Source organism: Oncorhynchus mykiss, chromosome 7 (assembly GCF_013265735.2).
Source record: "Oncorhynchus mykiss isolate Arlee chromosome 7, USDA_OmykA_1.1, whole genome shotgun sequence".
In the NCBI taxonomy this organism is placed as follows: Eukaryota; Metazoa; Chordata; class Actinopteri; order Salmoniformes; family Salmonidae; genus Oncorhynchus; species Oncorhynchus mykiss.
The window spans coordinates 82,624,796-82,640,846 of NC_048571.1; the positions used below are offsets into that span (position 1 = coordinate 82,624,796).

Sequence of the window (16,051 nt, forward strand, 5' to 3'; positions counted from 1 at the left end):
TTGCATCTATGTTTTTGTTTAGTATATAAGAGGTACAGTGGACATAATTGTCATCGCAGCAACAAAACAATCATGAGCCATTTATTTATTTGTTGCAACAGGTCAATCGTTTAGTTAGCTGAATATCTGGAGCACAAGAATATCACAAGCACAGAATAGTGAATGGGAGGGAGACATCAGCAATATGATGAGGGTGTCTGATGAGGTTGTCTGATGAGGGTGCCTGACGAGGGTGTCTGATGAGGGTGTCTGCCCTGGCCTTGCTCCCAGCTCTGGGGGTGTTGCTGAGTCTGATGAGGGTGTCTGATCTGACCTTGCTCCTAGCTCTGGGGTGGTGCTGAGTCTGATGAGGGTGTCTGATGAGGGTGTCTGATGAGGGTGTCTGCCCTGACCTTGCTCCTAGCTCTGGGGTGGTGCTGAGTCTGATGAGGGTGTCTGATGAGGGTGTCTGATGAGGGTGTCTGATGAGGGTGTCTACCCTGGCCTTGAGGGTGAGGGTGTCTGACCTGGCCTTGAGGGTGAGGATGTCTGGGGTGGTGCTGAGGTAATGGCAGTGTGTTACAGCCCTGGCAAAGTGGCTGGCTTGGCCAGAGGACTGAATGGTACAAGGAGAAAGACATCTACAGATGTAGGATCTTAATTTGATCGTTCTTCAATGCAGGACATGTCAAAACGGTAGTGTATTTGAGGGTTAAAAAGGCTTCTGAAGTTTGTAATTTACACTTGGAAATGTCAGATTTGATTCCTGCTTATGAAAAATGTATCAACCCCTACACAAATGTTCCTTAATTAGAATCCACGTAATACTTCACATGTACTGTTGCTGCAGGATTATTTTCCTGCTGTAGCAATCTGGCTCAAATGAAGATCCTACATCTGATGTCAGAGGTACGTCAAAGTGGTGGTGGATGGGGAGAGCGAGACCTTGGCACCATGGCAGGAGGAGGCCGGGTAACTGGGGATGCCTAGTGTTAATGGACACTCACATCTAAGACGGGATAGAAGTAGATGGATGTGGGCAGTCTTGGCAGATATGACACATGCCGGGGGGGGGGGGGGGGGGGGGGGGGGGGGGTGACAGGAGAGGAGAAGAGAGGAGGACGGAGGGTCTCTGAGGAATTATGGCAGGTGATAATGGACACTTGGGTTGTAGGTGTGGGGAGATTACAGTAGTTCTCACCTCAGAGAGGGTATTGGTAGAGGGTAGGTTGGAGCGTTGGGGAGAGGTAGAGGGGGGCGGGTAAGTGAGAGGGTAAGATGGTAGGGGGAGGGGGAGAGAGTGGGGGAGAGGGGAGAGGTAGAGTGGAGGGAGGGAGAGAGAGAGGGGAGGGAGGGAGGGAGAGAGGGGAGTGTAAAGGGGAGAGGGGAGGGGTAGAGGGAGGAGAGGGTAGAGATAGCATAGGGGTAGACGATAAGGGAGAGGGTAGAGGGTAGGGGGCAGGAGGTGTTGGGTATGATCACCTCAAATAAAAGCTAAAGGGAAGAGAGGGTGGAGAAAGGTGGAAGAGAGGGTGGAGAAAGGTGGAAGAGAGGGGGAAGAGATGGTGGAGAAAGGTGGAAGAGAGGGGGAAGAGAGGGTGGAGAGGGGGAAGAGAGGGTGGAGAAGGGGAAGAGAGGGTGAAGAGAGGGTGGAGAAAGGTGGAAGAGAGGGTGGAGAAAGGTGGAAGAGAGGGGGAAGAGGGGGAAGAGAGGGTGGAGAGGGGGAAGAGAGGGTGGAGAGGGGGAAGAGAGGGTGGAGAAGGGTAAGAGGGGGTGGAGAAGGGGAAGAGAGGGTGGAGAAGGGGAAGAGAGGGTGAAGAGAGGGTGGAGAAAGGTGGAAGAGAGGGTGGAGAGGGGGAAGAGAGGGTGGAGAGGGGGAAGAGAGGGTGGAGAAGGGGAAGAGAGGGTGAAGAGAGGGTGGAGAAAGGTGGAAGAGAGGGTGGAGAAAGGTGGAAGAGAGGGGGAAGAGGGGGAAGAGAGGGTGGAGAGGGGGAAGAGAGGGTGGAGAGGGTGAGAAGGGGAAGAGAGGGGGAAGAGAGGGTGGAGAGGGGGAAGAGAGGGTGGAGAGGGTGAGAAGGGGAAGAGAGGGGGAAGAGAGGGTGGAGAGGGTGAGAAGGGGAAGAGAGGGGGAAGAGAGGGTGGAGAGGGGGAAGAGAGGGTGGAGAGGGGGAAGAGAGGGTGGAGAGGGGGAAGAGAGGGTGAGAAGGGGAAGAGAGGGTGGAGAGTTGGAAGAGAGGGTGAGAAGGGGAAGAGAGGGTGGAGAGGAGGAAGAGAGAGTGGAGAGGGTGAGCAGGGGAAGAGAGGGTGGAGTGGGGAAGATAGGGGAAATAGAGGGTGGAGAAGGGGAAGAGAGGGTGGAGAGGGGGAAGAGAGGGTGGAGAGGGGGAAGAGAGGGTGGAGAGTGGGAAGAGAGGGTGGAGAAGGGTAAGAGGGGGTGGAGAAGGGGAAGAGAGGGTGGAGAAGGGGAAGAGAGGGTGGAGAGAGGGTGAACAGGGGGAAGAGAGGTGGAGAGGGGGAAGAGAGGGTGGAGAGGGGGAAGAGAGGGTGGGGAGGGGGAAGAGAGGGGGAAGAGAGGGTGGAGAGGGGGAAGAGAGGGTGGAGAGGGGGAAGAGAGGGTGGAGAGGGGGAAGAGAGGGTGGAGAAGGGGAAGAGAGGGTGAAGAGAGGGTGGAGAAAGGTGGAAGAGAGGGTGGAGAAAGGTGGAAGAGAGGGGGAAGAGGGGGAAGAGAGGGTGGAGAGGGGGAAGAGAGGGTGGAGAGGGTGAGAAGGGGAAGAGAGGGGGAAGAGAGGGTGGAGAGAGTGAGAAGGGGAAAAGAGGGGGAAGAGAGGGTGGAGAGGGGGAAGAGAGGGTGGAGAGGGGGAAGAGAGGGTGAGAAGGGGAAGAGAGGGTGGAGAGTTGGAAGAGAGGGTGAGAAGGGGAAGAGAGGGTGGAGTGGAGGAAGAGAGAGTGGAGAGGGTGAGCAGGGGAAGAGAGGGTGGAGTGGGGAAGATAGGGGAAATAGAGGGTGGAGAAGGGGAAGAGAGGGTGGAGAGGGGGAAGAGAGGGTGGAGAGGGGGAAGAGATGGTGAGAAGGGGAAGAGAGGGTGGAGGGGGGAAGAGAGGGGAAATAGAGGGTGGAGAAGGGGAAGAGGTGGTGGAGAGGGGGAAGAGAGGGTGGAGAGGGGGAAGAGAGGGTGGAGAAGGGGAAGAGGGGTGGAGAGGGGGAAGAGAGGGTGGAGAAAGGGAAGAGAGGGTGGAGAGAGGGTGAACGGGGGAAGAGAGGGTGGAGAGGGGGGAGAGAGGGTGGAGAGGGGGAAGAGAGGGTGGGGAGGGGGAAGAGAGGTGGTGGAGAGGGGGAAGAGAGGGTTGAGAGGGGGAAGAGAGGGTGGAGAGGGGAAGAGAGGGTGGAGAAAGGTGGAAGAGAGGGTGGAGAGGGTGGAGAGGGTAAGAGAGGGTGGAGAGTGTGGAGAGGGGGTGGAGAGAGGGGGAAGACAGGGTGGAGAGGGGGTGGAGAGAGGGTGGAGAGGGATGAGAGGGTGGAGAGGGGGAAGAGAGGGTGGAGAAGGGGAAGAGAGTGTGAAGAGAGGGTGGAGAAAGGTGGAAGAGAGGGTGGAGAAAGGTGGAAGAGAGGGGGAAGAGGGGGAAGAGAGGGTGGAGAGGGGGAAGAGAGGGTGGAGAGGGTGAGAAGGGGAAGAGAGGGTGGAGAGGGTGAGACGGGGAAGAGAGGGGGAAGAGAGGGTGGAGAGGGGGAAGATAGGGGAAATAGAGGGTGGAGAAGGGGAAGAGAGGGTGGAGAGGGGGAAGAGAGGGTGGAGAGGGGGAAGAGAGGGTGGAGAGTGGGAAGAGAGGGTGGAGAAGGGTAAGAGGGGGTGGAGAAGGGGAAGAGAGGGTGGAGAAGGGGAAGAGAGGGTGGAGAGAGGGTGAACAGGGGGAAGAGAGGTGGAGAGGGGGAAGAGAGGGTGGAGAGGGGGAAGAGAGGGTGGGGAGGGGGAAGAGAGGGGGAAGAGAGGGTGGAGAGGGGGAAGAGAGGGTGGAGAGGGGGAAGAGAGGGTGGAGAGGGGGAAGAGAGGGTGGAGAAGGGGAAGAGAGGGTGAAGAGAGGGTGGAGAAAGGTGGAAGAGAGGGTGGAGAAAGGTGGAAGAGAGGGGGAAGAGGGGGAAGAGAGGGTGGAGAGGGGGAAGAGAGGGTGGAGAGGGTGAGAAGGGGAAGAGAGGGGGAAGAGAGGGTGGAGAGAGTGAGAAGGGGAAAAGAGGGGGAAGAGAGGGTGGAGAGGGGGAAGAGAGGGTGGAGAGGGGGAAGAGAGGGTGAGAAGGGGAAGAGAGGGTGGAGAGTTGGAAGAGAGGGTGAGAAGGGGAAGAGAGGGTGGAGAGGAGGAAGAGAGAGTGGAGAGGGTGAGCAGGGGAAGAGAGGGTGGAGTGGGGAAGATAGGGGAAATAGAGGGTGGAGAAGGGGAAGAGAGGGTGGAGAGGGGGAAGAGAGGGTGGAGAGGGGGAAGAGATGGTGAGAAGGGGAAGAGAGGGTGGAGGGGGGAAGAGAGGGGAAATAGAGGGTGGAGAAGGGGAAGAGGTGGTGGAGAGGGGGAAGAGAGGGTGGAGAGGGGGAAGAGAGGGTGGAGAAGGGGAAGAGGGGTGGAGAGGGGGAAGAGAGGGTGGAGAAAGGGAAGAGAGGGTGGAGAGAGGGTGAACGGGGGAAGAGAGGGTGGAGAGGGGGGAGAGAGGGTGGAGAGGGGGAAGAGAGGGTGGGGAGGGGGAAGAGAGGTGGTGGAGAGGGGGAAGAGAGGGTTGAGAGGGGGAAGAGAGGGAGGAGAGGGGAAGAGAGGGTGGAGAAAGGTGGAAGAGAGGGTGGAGAGGGTGGAGAGGGTAAGAGAGGGTGGAGAGTGTGGAGAGGGGGTGGAGAGAGGGGGAAGACAGGGTGGAGAGGGGGTGGAGAGAGGGTGGAGAGGGATGAGAGGGTGGAGAGGGGGAAGAGAGGGTGGAGAAGGGGAAGAGAGTGTGAAGAGAGGGTGGAGAAAGGTGGAAGAGAGGGTGGAGAAAGGTGGAAGAGAGGGGGAAGAGGGGGAAGAGAGGGTGGAGAGGGGGAAGAGAGGGTGGAGAGGGTGAGAAGGGGAAGAGAGGGTGGAGAGGGTGAGACGGGGAAGAGAGGGGGAAGAGAGGGTGGAGAGGGGGAAGAGAGGCTGAGAAGGGGAAGAGAGGGTGGAGAGGGGGAAGAGAGGGTGGAGAGGGGGAAGAGAGGGTGGAGAGGGGGAAGAGAGGGTGGAGAAGGGTAAGAGGGGGTGGAGAAGGGGAAGAGAGGGTGGAGAAGGGGAAGAGAGGGTGGAGAGAGGGTGAACAAGGGGAAGAGAGGTGGAGAGGGGGAAGAGAGGGTGGGGAGGGGGAAGAGAGGGTGAGAAGGGGAAGAGAGGGTGGAGGGGGGAAGAGAGGGGAAATAGAGGGTGGAGAAGGGGAAGAGGTGGTGGAGAGGGGGAAGAGAGGGTGGAGAGGGGGAAGAGAGGGTGGAGAAGGGGAAGAGGGTGGAGAGGGGGAAGAGAGGGTGGAGAAAGGGAAGAGAGGGTGGAGAGAGGGTGAACAGGGAAGAGAGGGTGTAGAGGGGGGAGAGAGGGTGGAGAGGGGGAAGAGAGGGTGGGGAGGGGGAAGAGAGGTGGTGGAGAGGGGGAAGAGAGGGTGGAGAGGGGGAAGAGAGGGTGGAGAGGGGAAGAGAGGGTGGCGAAAGGTGGAAGAGAGGGTGGAGAGGGGAAGAGAGGGTGGAGAGTGTGGAGAGGGGGTGGAGAGAGGGGGAAGAGAGGGTGGAGAGGGGGTGGAGAGAGGGGGAAGAGAGGGTGGAGAGGGATGAGAGGGTGGAGAGGGGGAAGAGAGTATGGAGAGAGGGGGAAGAGAGGAGGAAAAGTGGGGGAAGAGAGGGTTTTATAGGGGGAGAGGGTGAAGAGAGGTTGGAGAGGGGGAAGAGAAGGTGGAGTTGGCATGGAGAGGGGAAAGAGAGGGGGAAGAGAGGATGGAGTTAGCTTGTTTTTATGATGCCTTTCACCCTGTATCTTCTCTACACTCAGAGAGAAACGGCAAGATAAACAAGACAAAACACTATCAAAGTTAACTTGTACATTGACCTCTCTTACTCTCTCGATCTCAGCTTGGATCTATGAAGTAGATATATCTATGACTCAGTTATACTTCGCCTTGTGTTTATACTACTATGAACTATGGGACAACATTGTGTTTATTCTGTTCCTGTACACTGTTCTGAGTGGTGATTCAGCGTTCCACAGTCACTGTCTTATTCTGACAGCCTCGCTCCCTCTTGCCCTGTCTTATCCTCACAGCATGCTGTGCTCTGCTCTGCCTGGGGCGTCCCCGGCCTATCTGTCACGTCCTGACCTTAGTTCCTTTTTTAGGTCTGTATTTTAGTTTGGTCGGGGAGTGAGTTGGGGTGCGCATTCTATGTTTTGTGTTCTATGTTTTCTATTTCTTTGTGTTTGGCCTGGTATGGTTCCCAATCAGAGGCAGCTGGCAATCGTTGTCTCTGATTGAGAACCGTACGTAGGCAGCCTGTTTTCCCACTATGGGTTGTGGGTAGTTATTTTCTGTTTAGTGTGTTGTTTCACCTGACAGAACTGTTTCGTTTCTTTCATTCACTTTGTTATTTTATTTTGTGTGTTCAGTTCTAATAAATTAACATGGACACGTACCACGCTGCATAGTGGTCCGATCCTTCCTACTCCCTCCCTCTTCCTATCGTTAGACTATCGTACCGCCTCATACTCACAATGCCCTGACAACCAACCACAGCTTAGTGCTGCTGCACTCTAAGCAAATGAAACATGTACATATTGCCAAGGTTTTGATATCTGATTCACAATCAAAAGAGGATGACTAACTGAGGATCTCTCTCTCTCTCTCTCTCTCTCTCTCTCTCGCTCTCTCTCTCTCTATCTGTCTCTTTCTCTGTCTTTCTCTCTCTCTCTCTCTCTCTCTCTTTCTCTCTATATCTATCTATATATCTCTCTTTCTCTCTCTATCTCTCTGTCTCTCATCTCTCTTTCCTCTCTCTCACTCTCTCCTCTCTTTCTCTCTCTATCTCTCTGTATCTGTCATCTCTCTTTCCTCTATCTCACTCTCTCCTCTCTTTCTGTCTTTATCTCTCTCATCTCTCTTTCCTCTCTCTCACTCTCTCCTCTCTTTCTGTCTTTATCTCTCTCATCTCTCTTTCCTCTCTCTCACTCTCTCCTCTCTTTCTGTCTTTATCTCTCTCATCTCTCTTTCCTCTCTCTCACTCTCTCCTCTCTTTCTGTCTTTATCTCTCTCATCTCTCTTTCCTCTCTCTCACTCTCTCCTCTCTTTCTGTCTTTATCTCTCTCATCTCTCTTTCCTCTCTCTCACTCTCTCCTCTCTTTCTGTCTTTATCTCTCTCATCTCTCTTTCCTCTCTCTCACTCTCTCCTCTCTTTCTGTCTTTATCTCTCTCATCTCTCTTTCCTCTCTCTCACTCTCTCCTCTCTTTCTGTCTTTATCTCTCTCTCTTCTTTTCTTTCTTGACTTTGCAGCATCTGTCCAGCAGACACAGTGTCCAGCAAAGCACAACCCAGGTACAGTATAGTTCACAGACTTTATTTTTTAGTTTACTCAACATTTTGGTCAAAGTGTTATCTGGGCGTAACATTTTTAGTTGGCACAACATGAGAAAATTAATGCAAAAATGTTTGTCAAGTTAAAATGATGTGTTTGCTCAATTTGTCTCATATGTTCATTCAACTAGAAAATATTAGAAAACATTTTTCCTATTTTATCTAAACATGGCTGTGAAACTACATTTACATGTTCAGTCATTTAACAGAAGCTCTTATCAACAGAGTGACTTACAGTCAGTACATTCATCTTCAGATGGCTAGGTGAGACAACCACAGATCACAGTCTGAGTCAGTACATTCATCTTCAGATGGCTAGGTGAGACAACCACAGATCACAGTCTGAGTCAGTACATTCACCTTCAGATGGCTAGGTGAGACAACCACAGATCACAGTCTGAGTCAGTACATTCATCTTCAGATGGCTAGGTGAGACAACCACAGATCACAGTCAGAGTCAGTACATTCATCTTCAGGGAGGGAGGGAAATGTGTGTTAGAGCATGAACCTGCAGGAGCGAGTCACTGTTTTGATGTTTTCAGAGAACTACAGCGTGTTGTCCAGGGTCAGGGTCACGCCAAGGTTCTTTCACTCTGGGAGGGGGGGGGGGGGGGGGCACTGTGTAGCTGTCAACTGTGATGGAGAGGTCTTATAGAGGGCAGGCCTTACCCGGGACGAAGAACAGCTCTGTCTTGTCGAGGTTGAGCTTGAGGTGGTGAACCTACATCCAAGCTGAGATATCTGCCAGGCACGCAGAGATGTGTGTTGCCACCTGGATGCCAGGGGGGGGGTATTTGAGTTTCATCCGCATAGCAATGATAGGAGTGACCATGTGAGGATATGACAGAGTAACTTGGTGACTTGGTGTTCAGAGACAAGAGGAGAGGGCCTAGAACTGAGCCCTGGGGGACAAGAATAGTGAGAGTATGTGGTGCAGACATAGATCCTCTCTACACCACCTGTTAGGAACGACCTGCCAGGTAGGATCCAATCCAAGAGTGCGCAGAGCCTGAGACGCCCAGCCCTGAGAGGGTGGAGAGGAGGCAGAGCCTGAGACGCCCAGCCCTGAGAGGGTGGAGAGGAGGCAGAGCCTGAGATGCCCAGCCCTGAGTTGGTGGAGAGGAGGCAGAACCTGAGACGCCCAGCCCTGAGAGGGTGGAGAGGAGGCAGAGCCTGAGACACCCAGCCCTGAGAGGGTGGAGAGGAGGCTGAGCCTGAGACGCCCAGCCCTGAGTTGGTGGAGAGGAGGCAGAACCTGAGACGCCCAGCCCTGAGAGGGTGGAGAGGAGGCAGAGCCTGAGACGCCCAGCCCTGAGAGGGTGGAGAGGAGAATGAGCCTGAGACACCCAGCCCTGAGAGGGTGGAGAGGAGGCAGAGCCTGAGAATCCCAGCCCTGAGAGGGTGGAGAGGAGGCAGAGCCTGAGACACCCAGCCCTGAGAGGGTGGAGAGGAGGCAGAGCCTGAGACGCCCAGCCCCGAGAGGGTGGAGAGGAGGCTGAGCCTGAGACGCCAGCCCTGAGAGGGTGGAGAGGAGGCAGAGCCTGAGACTCCCAAACCTGAGAGGGTGGAGAGGAGGCAGAGCCTGAGACACCCAGCCCTGAGAGGGTGGAGAGGAGGCAGAGCCTGAGACGCCCAGCCCTGAGAGGGTGGAGAGGAGGCAGAGCCTGAGACTCCCAGCCCTGAGAGGGTGGAGAGGAGGCAGAGCCTGAGACGCCCAGCCATGAGAGAGTGGAGAGGAGGATCTGAGGGTTCAGTGTCGAAGCCAGTGGATAGATCTATGGGGATGAGAACAGAGGAGAGATTCAGCTTTGGCAGAGCGGAGAGCTGTGACACAGAGGAGAGCAGTCTCAGTTGAGGGAGTCGACTTGAAGCCAGACTAGTTAGGGTCAAGAAGATTGTTCTGAGAGAGATGGTGAGAGCGTCAGAGACAGAACACTCAAGTGTTTTGGAGAGAAACTAAATGGATACTGGTCTGTAGTTTTTGACTTCAGAGGAGTTGAGTGTTGGTTTCTTGAGGAGAGGAGCAACTCATAATATTTCAGAGTCAGAGTGGACACAGCCAGCTGTCAGGGATGAGTTGATGAGGGAGGTGAGGAATGAGAAAAGCACTCTAGAGATGGGTTTGGAGAAGGGAGGAGGGGATGGGGTTGAGCGTGCAGGTGTTCTGGCGGCAGTTGCTGGATTTCATCTGGAGAGAGAGGGGAGAAAGGGGTCAAGTGTGGTTCTGTGTGAAAGAGAAAGGGGTCAAGGGTGGTTCTGTGTGAATGAGAAATTGGTCAAGGGTGGTTCTGTGTGAATGTGAAAGGGGTCAAGGGTGGTTCTGTGTGAATGTGAAAGGGGTCAAGGTTGGTTCTGTGTGAATGTCTAAGGGATCAAGGGTGGTTCTGTGTGAATGGGAAAGGGGTCAAGGGTGGTTCTGTGTGAAAGAGAAAGGGGTCAAGGGTGGTTCTGTGTGAATGAGAAAGGTGTCAAGGGTGGTTCTGTGTGAAAGAGAAAGGGGTCAAGGGTGGTTCTGTGTGAATGAGAAAGGGGACAAGGGTGGTTCTGTGTGAATGTCTAAGGGGTCAAGGGTGGTTCTGTGTGAATGAGAAAGGAGTCAAGGGTGGTTCTGTGTGAATGTGACTAGTTGACAGATGTCGTCAACCTACTTTTCGAAGTGGTTTACAAAGTTGTCCGCAGAGAGGGAGGAGGAGGAGGGAGAAGGTGGAAAATAGTTTCCTGGGGTTAGAGGCAGAAGCATTTAGAGTGGCTTTAGCAGCAGATACAGAGGAATATAAGGTAGAGAGGAGGGAGTGAAAGGATGATAGGTCCTCTGGAAGTTTAGTTTTCCTTCATTTTTGTTCAGCTGCCCGCAGCCCTGTTCTGAAAGCTTGCAATGAGTCACTCAGTCATGGAGCAAGAGGGGAGGGCCGAGCCGGCCTGGTGGGAAGGGGACAGTCATGGAGCAGGAGGGGAGAGCCGAGCCAGCCTGGTGGAAAGGGGACAGTCATGGAGCAGGAGGGGAGGGCCGAGCCGGCCTGGTGGAAAGGGGACAGTCATGGAGCAGGAGGGGAGAGCCGAGCCGGCCTGGTGGAAAGGGGACAGTCATGGAGCAGGAGGGGAGGGCCGAGCCGGCCTGGTGGAAAGGGGACAGTCATGGAGCAGGAGGGGAGGGCCGAGCCGGCCTGGTGGAAAGGGGACAGTCATGGAGCAGGAGGGGAGGGCCGAGCCAGCCTGGTGGAAAGGGGACAGTCATGGAGCAGGAGGGGAGGGCCGAGCCAGCCTGGTGGAAAGGGGACATTCATGGGATGTGGAAAGGGAGGAGAGGAGGATCATGGAGGCAGGATCAAGATACAGGAAGGAGAAGTAGAAGGGAGAGATGATAGGATAGAAGAGGAGAGTGTAGTGGGAGAGAGAGAGAGAGAGAGAGAGAGAGAGAGAGAGAGAGAGAGAGAGAGAGAGAGAGAGAGAGAGAGAGTGAGAGAGAGAGAGAGAGAGAGAGAGAGAGAGAGAGAGAGAGACAGAGAGAGAGAGAGAGAAAGAAGATTGTGACAGCGTTTGACTATCTGGGTAGGGGCTGAGTGGCTAGGGTCGGAAGAGAGGGAGACAGAAAATGAGACAAAGTAGTGATTAGTGACCTGGCGGGGGTTGCAGTGAGATCAGTAGAATGAGGTCAAATCTATTGCCCGCCCTGTGAGTTGGATGGTACTGGGAAACGGTGAGGTCAAAAGAGACTAAATAAGAGAATAAATAACTCCAAGTCAGATATCAGGAGGTTGATATCACCCAGTATGAGGAAACACACACACAACTAGTTAAACAGCACTTTTAACATGTTCTTTTAAACAGTAATTAGTATTCAACATGTCCTCACCTGGGATTTGAACTCACAACCGATTGATTTAATGAAATTCTAATCTTCCTGCTACGCCACCATATCTGTGTCGATTATTGTTTGATATCAATTATTCTTTCATCATTGATTTGATTTGCTTATTTAAGCATTTTGAGGTTTTTCTGTATCATTGTCTAATGTTGGTGGGGCATTTTACTCTGTTTTAATGGTACTCCTGAAATCACTGAGAAATAAAATAGTTTTTCTTGAGTGTACAGCTGAGATTTACATTGAAGTGCAAAGTGTAGCAATACAGGTGAAATCAGTGATTGACACAGACATGATGGAGACGCAGGTGTAGCAGGAAGATTGGAATGCTGTGAACCAAGAGGTTGTGAGTTTAAATCCCAGGTCACCTGTACATGATGAAAACTATTTACTGTATAAATGAACATGCACAACATGTATGTCAAATATGTATGTAAGTTGAAAGACCATGTTAAATGTACTGTGTGTGTAACTAATTCCACAGCCTTTTTTTGTTGGTAAAAAAAAGTAATAATTTGTATTTGAGACAAATTGAGTAAACACATCATTTTAAGTGAATTTTTGCCTATGTTTTCTCATGTTGGAGCTAAGTTTGGGCTAACTAAAAATGTTAAATTCAGGTCACACTTCTACCGACAAGTTAATGAATAAGTAAACAAGAAAAAAGCTGTGGAAGCAGTTATTTATTTAGTTGAAACATCTAGATTGTTTTTGACAGTGTATTCTAGCCCTGTGTACACGTCCCTGTGTACACGTCCCTGTGTACACGTCTCTGTGTGCCGTCTCATCTACGCAGGCTGACAGTGTGCGTCGGAGCCACGGTGTAGAGCCCTGTCGTATCCCCGTCCCTCACCACCTGTTCGTCAGCCTGAAGAGCTTCACCTACAACACCATGGGAGAAGACACAGACGTCTTCTTCTCTCTCTACGACCTCAGGGAGGGGAAACAGATCAGGTAAAGGGATGCTGTAGTGTTGTGCTTCAAAGTGTTTTCGGGGTCGAACTACCTGAACAACCGGAGGAAGTGAAAGCTATCAAGTAAAAGGGATTCTAGAGTTTTCCGGTTTAATGATAGTGGTTCAACGGGGGCCTGTTCACCTGTACAACCTGAGGGGGGAGCCTGAGACGCCCAGCCCTGAAAGGGTGGGCGTCTCAACCCTCTCAGGGCTGGGCGTCTCAGGCTCTGCCTCCTGTGCAAACAGAATCCGGTGATGGAGTGGAAATAGAGAAGAGGTTATGGAACACCCCTGTTTTTGGAAAAACAACTGTTAAAAGTCGTCCATATCAACATCGTTGACGTCAAAATGTTTATGAAATTGGATTGATTTCCTCTGATCCATTTAGCCGTTTACATGAAAAACATTTAAGTACTTTGCATTCGCTTAAAACCTCTTTCAGTATACATTTTCCTGACAATTAGTCCCTGATGTTGAACTAGCAGTACAGTGCTGCTGTAATGAATAATGTATAGTTTAATTAACCGGGCTAATAAATAATGTATTGTTGTTTTAATGATCTTAAAAAGATAATGAATAGCTAATGTATATAATGAGTTTGATGTAGAGCAGTGTGTGTGTGTGTGTGTGTGTGTGTGTGTGTGTGTGTGTGTGTGTGAGAGAGAGAGACGGGGGAGGCAGGGGGAGATGAGGGAGAGATGGGGGAGGCAGGGGAGAGATGGGAGAGGCAGGGGAGAGATGGGGGAGGCAGGGGGGGCAGGTGGGAGATGGGGGAGGCAGGGGAGGGATGGGGAGGCAGAAGGAGATGGAGGGCAGGGGGAGATTTTTATTTTATTTTTTTATTTTACCTTTATTTAACCAGGTAGGCAAGTTGAGAACAAGTTCTCATTTACAATTGCGACCAGGCCAAGATAAAGCAAAGCAGTTCGACAGATACAACAACACAGAGTTACACGTGGAATAAAACAAACATACAGTCAATAATAAAGTATAAACAAGTCTATATACAATGTGAGCAAATGAGGTGAGAAGGGAGGTAAAGGCAAAAAAAGGCCTTGGTGGCAAGGTAAATACAATATAGCAAGTAAAACACTGGAATGGTAGTTTTGCAATGGAAGAATGTGCAAAGTAGAAATAAAAATAATGGGGTGCAAAGGAGCAAAATAAATAAATAAATTAAATACAGTTGGGAAAGAGGTAGTTGATAGGGCTAAATTATATGTGGGCTATGTACAGGTGCAGTAATCTGTGAGCTGCTCTGACAGTTGGTGCTTAAAGCTAGTGAGGGAGATAAGTGTTTCCAGTTTCAGAGATTTTTGTAGTTCGTTCCAGTCATTGGCAGCAGAGAACTGGAAAGATGGGGAGGCAGGGGGAGATGGGGGAGGCAGGGGAGAGATGGGGGGAGATGGGGGAGGGATGGGGGAGATGGGGGAGGCAGGGGGAGATGGGGGAGGCAGGGGGAGATGGGGGAGGGATGGGGGAGATGGGGGAGGCAGGGGAGAGATGGGGGAGGCAGGGGAGAGATGGGGGGAGGCAGGGAAGAGATAGGGGAGAGATGGGGGGAGGCAGGGGAGAGATGGGGGGAGGCAGGGGGAGAGATGGGGGAGGCAGGGGGAGATGGGGGAGGCAGGGGAGAGATGGGGGGAGGCAGGGGGAGATGGGGGAGATGGGGGAGGCAGGGGAGAGATGGGGGGAGGCAGGGGGAGATGGGGGAGGCAGGGGGAGATGGGGGAGGCAGGGGGAGATGGGGGAGGCAGGGGGGAGGCAGGGGAGAGATGGGGGAGGCAGGGGGAGGCATGGGAGAGATGGGGGAGGCAGGGGAGAGATGGGGAGGCAGGGGGAGATGGGGGAGGCAGGGGGGAGGCAGGGTAGAGATGGGGGAGGCAGGGGAGATATGGGGGAGGCAGGGGGGAGGCAGGGGGAGGCAGGGGAGAGATGGGGAGAGATGGGGGAGGCAGGGGAGAGATGGGAGAGGCAGGGGAGAGATGGGGGAGGCAGGGGAGAGATGGGGGAGGCAGGGGAGAGATGGGGGAGGCAGGGGGAGATGGGGGAGGCAGGGGAGAGATGGGGGAGGCAGGGGGAGATGGGGGAGGCAGGGGGGGTAGACAGAGGAGGAGGGAGATAGCTAGATGAACAGCGGGCAACACACGCACATACTGTGTACCTCCTCTTTCCTCTCCGCCTCCCCCTTCCTCCTCCACACAGAGATCAGCTTAAGGAAACTTGTCCAGTTGGCTTGACCTTGATAACCTGTTGTCAAGATAACCTGTTGTCATGGCATTATCTTCTCTCACAATGACAGTCAGCTCAGGTTACAAGTGGCAGGTGTATGTGTTTGTGTGTGTGTGTGTGTGTGTGTGTGTGTGTGTGTGTGTGTGTGTGTGTGTGTGTGTGTGTGTGCGCTTCCTTGTGCGTGCGTGTGTGTGTGTGTGTGTGTGGCAGCCTCTGTTCTGAAGGAGGAAGTGATGCAGATACACAGTAGTTTGTCACTGAGAACATACTACATCAACCCTCTGCGATACTGACATGTATTAGTCATCCTTCAGAACCCAGGAGAGGAGAGAAAGAAAAAAAGGAACAACAAAGCTTATAGAGAGAGGAATATTTACTGTTCCTGTGATTCTGGTCTCTAGAGGTGCTCTGGAGGAATATGAAGAGGAGAATATGTAGAGGAGGACTTGTTTCACGAGAACACAGTAGAATCAATAAAGACTGAAGAGGTTTGCCTTGAGACCGAAGGAGCTCTAGTAGTTTTATAGTTTCCAAGGAGACTTAGTTACCAAGGAAGCATATTTAAATAAATGTGGGCTGAAGTGTAGCTTTCTTTGTCAAATCTCCTCTCCTCTCCTCTCCTCTTCTCTTCTCTTCTCTCCTCTCCTCTCCTCTCCTCTCCTCTCCTCTCCTCTCCTCTCCTCTCCTCTCAGTTTATGACAGAACTATAACTGCAGTCCCTCCCACTCACAGCCTGTCCATGTGCTAGCCCTGCGTCGGCTGAGAGGGCAGCCGAAAACAAGACTATTCTTATTTTTATCCAACCAATGCCCCCCCCCTCACATATTCCCTGTTTGCTGTTGTTATAGTAACGCTAGATCATGGAGTTCCTCTGTAACTAGTGGTTGTTATAGTAACGCTAGATCATGGAGTTCCTCTGTAACTGTAGTGGTTGTTATAGTAACGCTAGATCATGGCGTTCCTCTGTAACTGTAGTGGTTGTTGTAGTAACGCTAGATCATGGCGTTCCTCTGTAACTAGTGGTTGTTATAGTAACGCTAGATCATGGAGTTCCTCTGTAACTGTAGTGGTTGTTATAGTAACGCTAGATCATGGAGTTCCTATGTAACTGTAGTGGTTGTTATAGTAACGCTAGATCATGGAGTTCCTCTGTAACTGTACACACACACACACACACACACACACACACACACACACACACACACACACACACACTTCAGGAATACAACATTCCTCTATGATTGAAATATTCCCTAGTTCCTTCCCTCTGCCTATTCTTCCAGCTCCCTTGTTGTACTCACAGGTATGATTTCATTGTAAACTCAGGTTTTATTAGCGTCCAACAAAACATCTCAGATGACCTTCAGTTTTTATTTAAAACAATGTCTCCGTTGAACCCAGACTCCATAAATATCACTGCTCTCCAGGTCA

General features: G+C 52.3%; 1 protein-coding gene across 7 annotated transcripts in view; it reads left to right on the forward strand.

The window, feature by feature from the left end:
• Positions 1 to 16,051, forward strand: part of dock3 (dedicator of cytokinesis 3) — a 410,366-nt gene that overhangs the window by 270,396 nt on the left and 123,919 nt on the right. For all 7 annotated transcript variants that reach the window (XM_036984224.1, XM_036984227.1, XM_036984223.1 and 4 more), the window contains exons 8-9: positions 7,491 to 7,532; positions 12,230 to 12,387. In XM_036984224.1, coding sequence (XP_036840119.1) covers positions 7,491 to 7,532; positions 12,230 to 12,387 — 200 coding nt within the window. The remainder of the gene's footprint in view (positions 1 to 7,490; positions 7,533 to 12,229; positions 12,388 to 16,051) is intronic.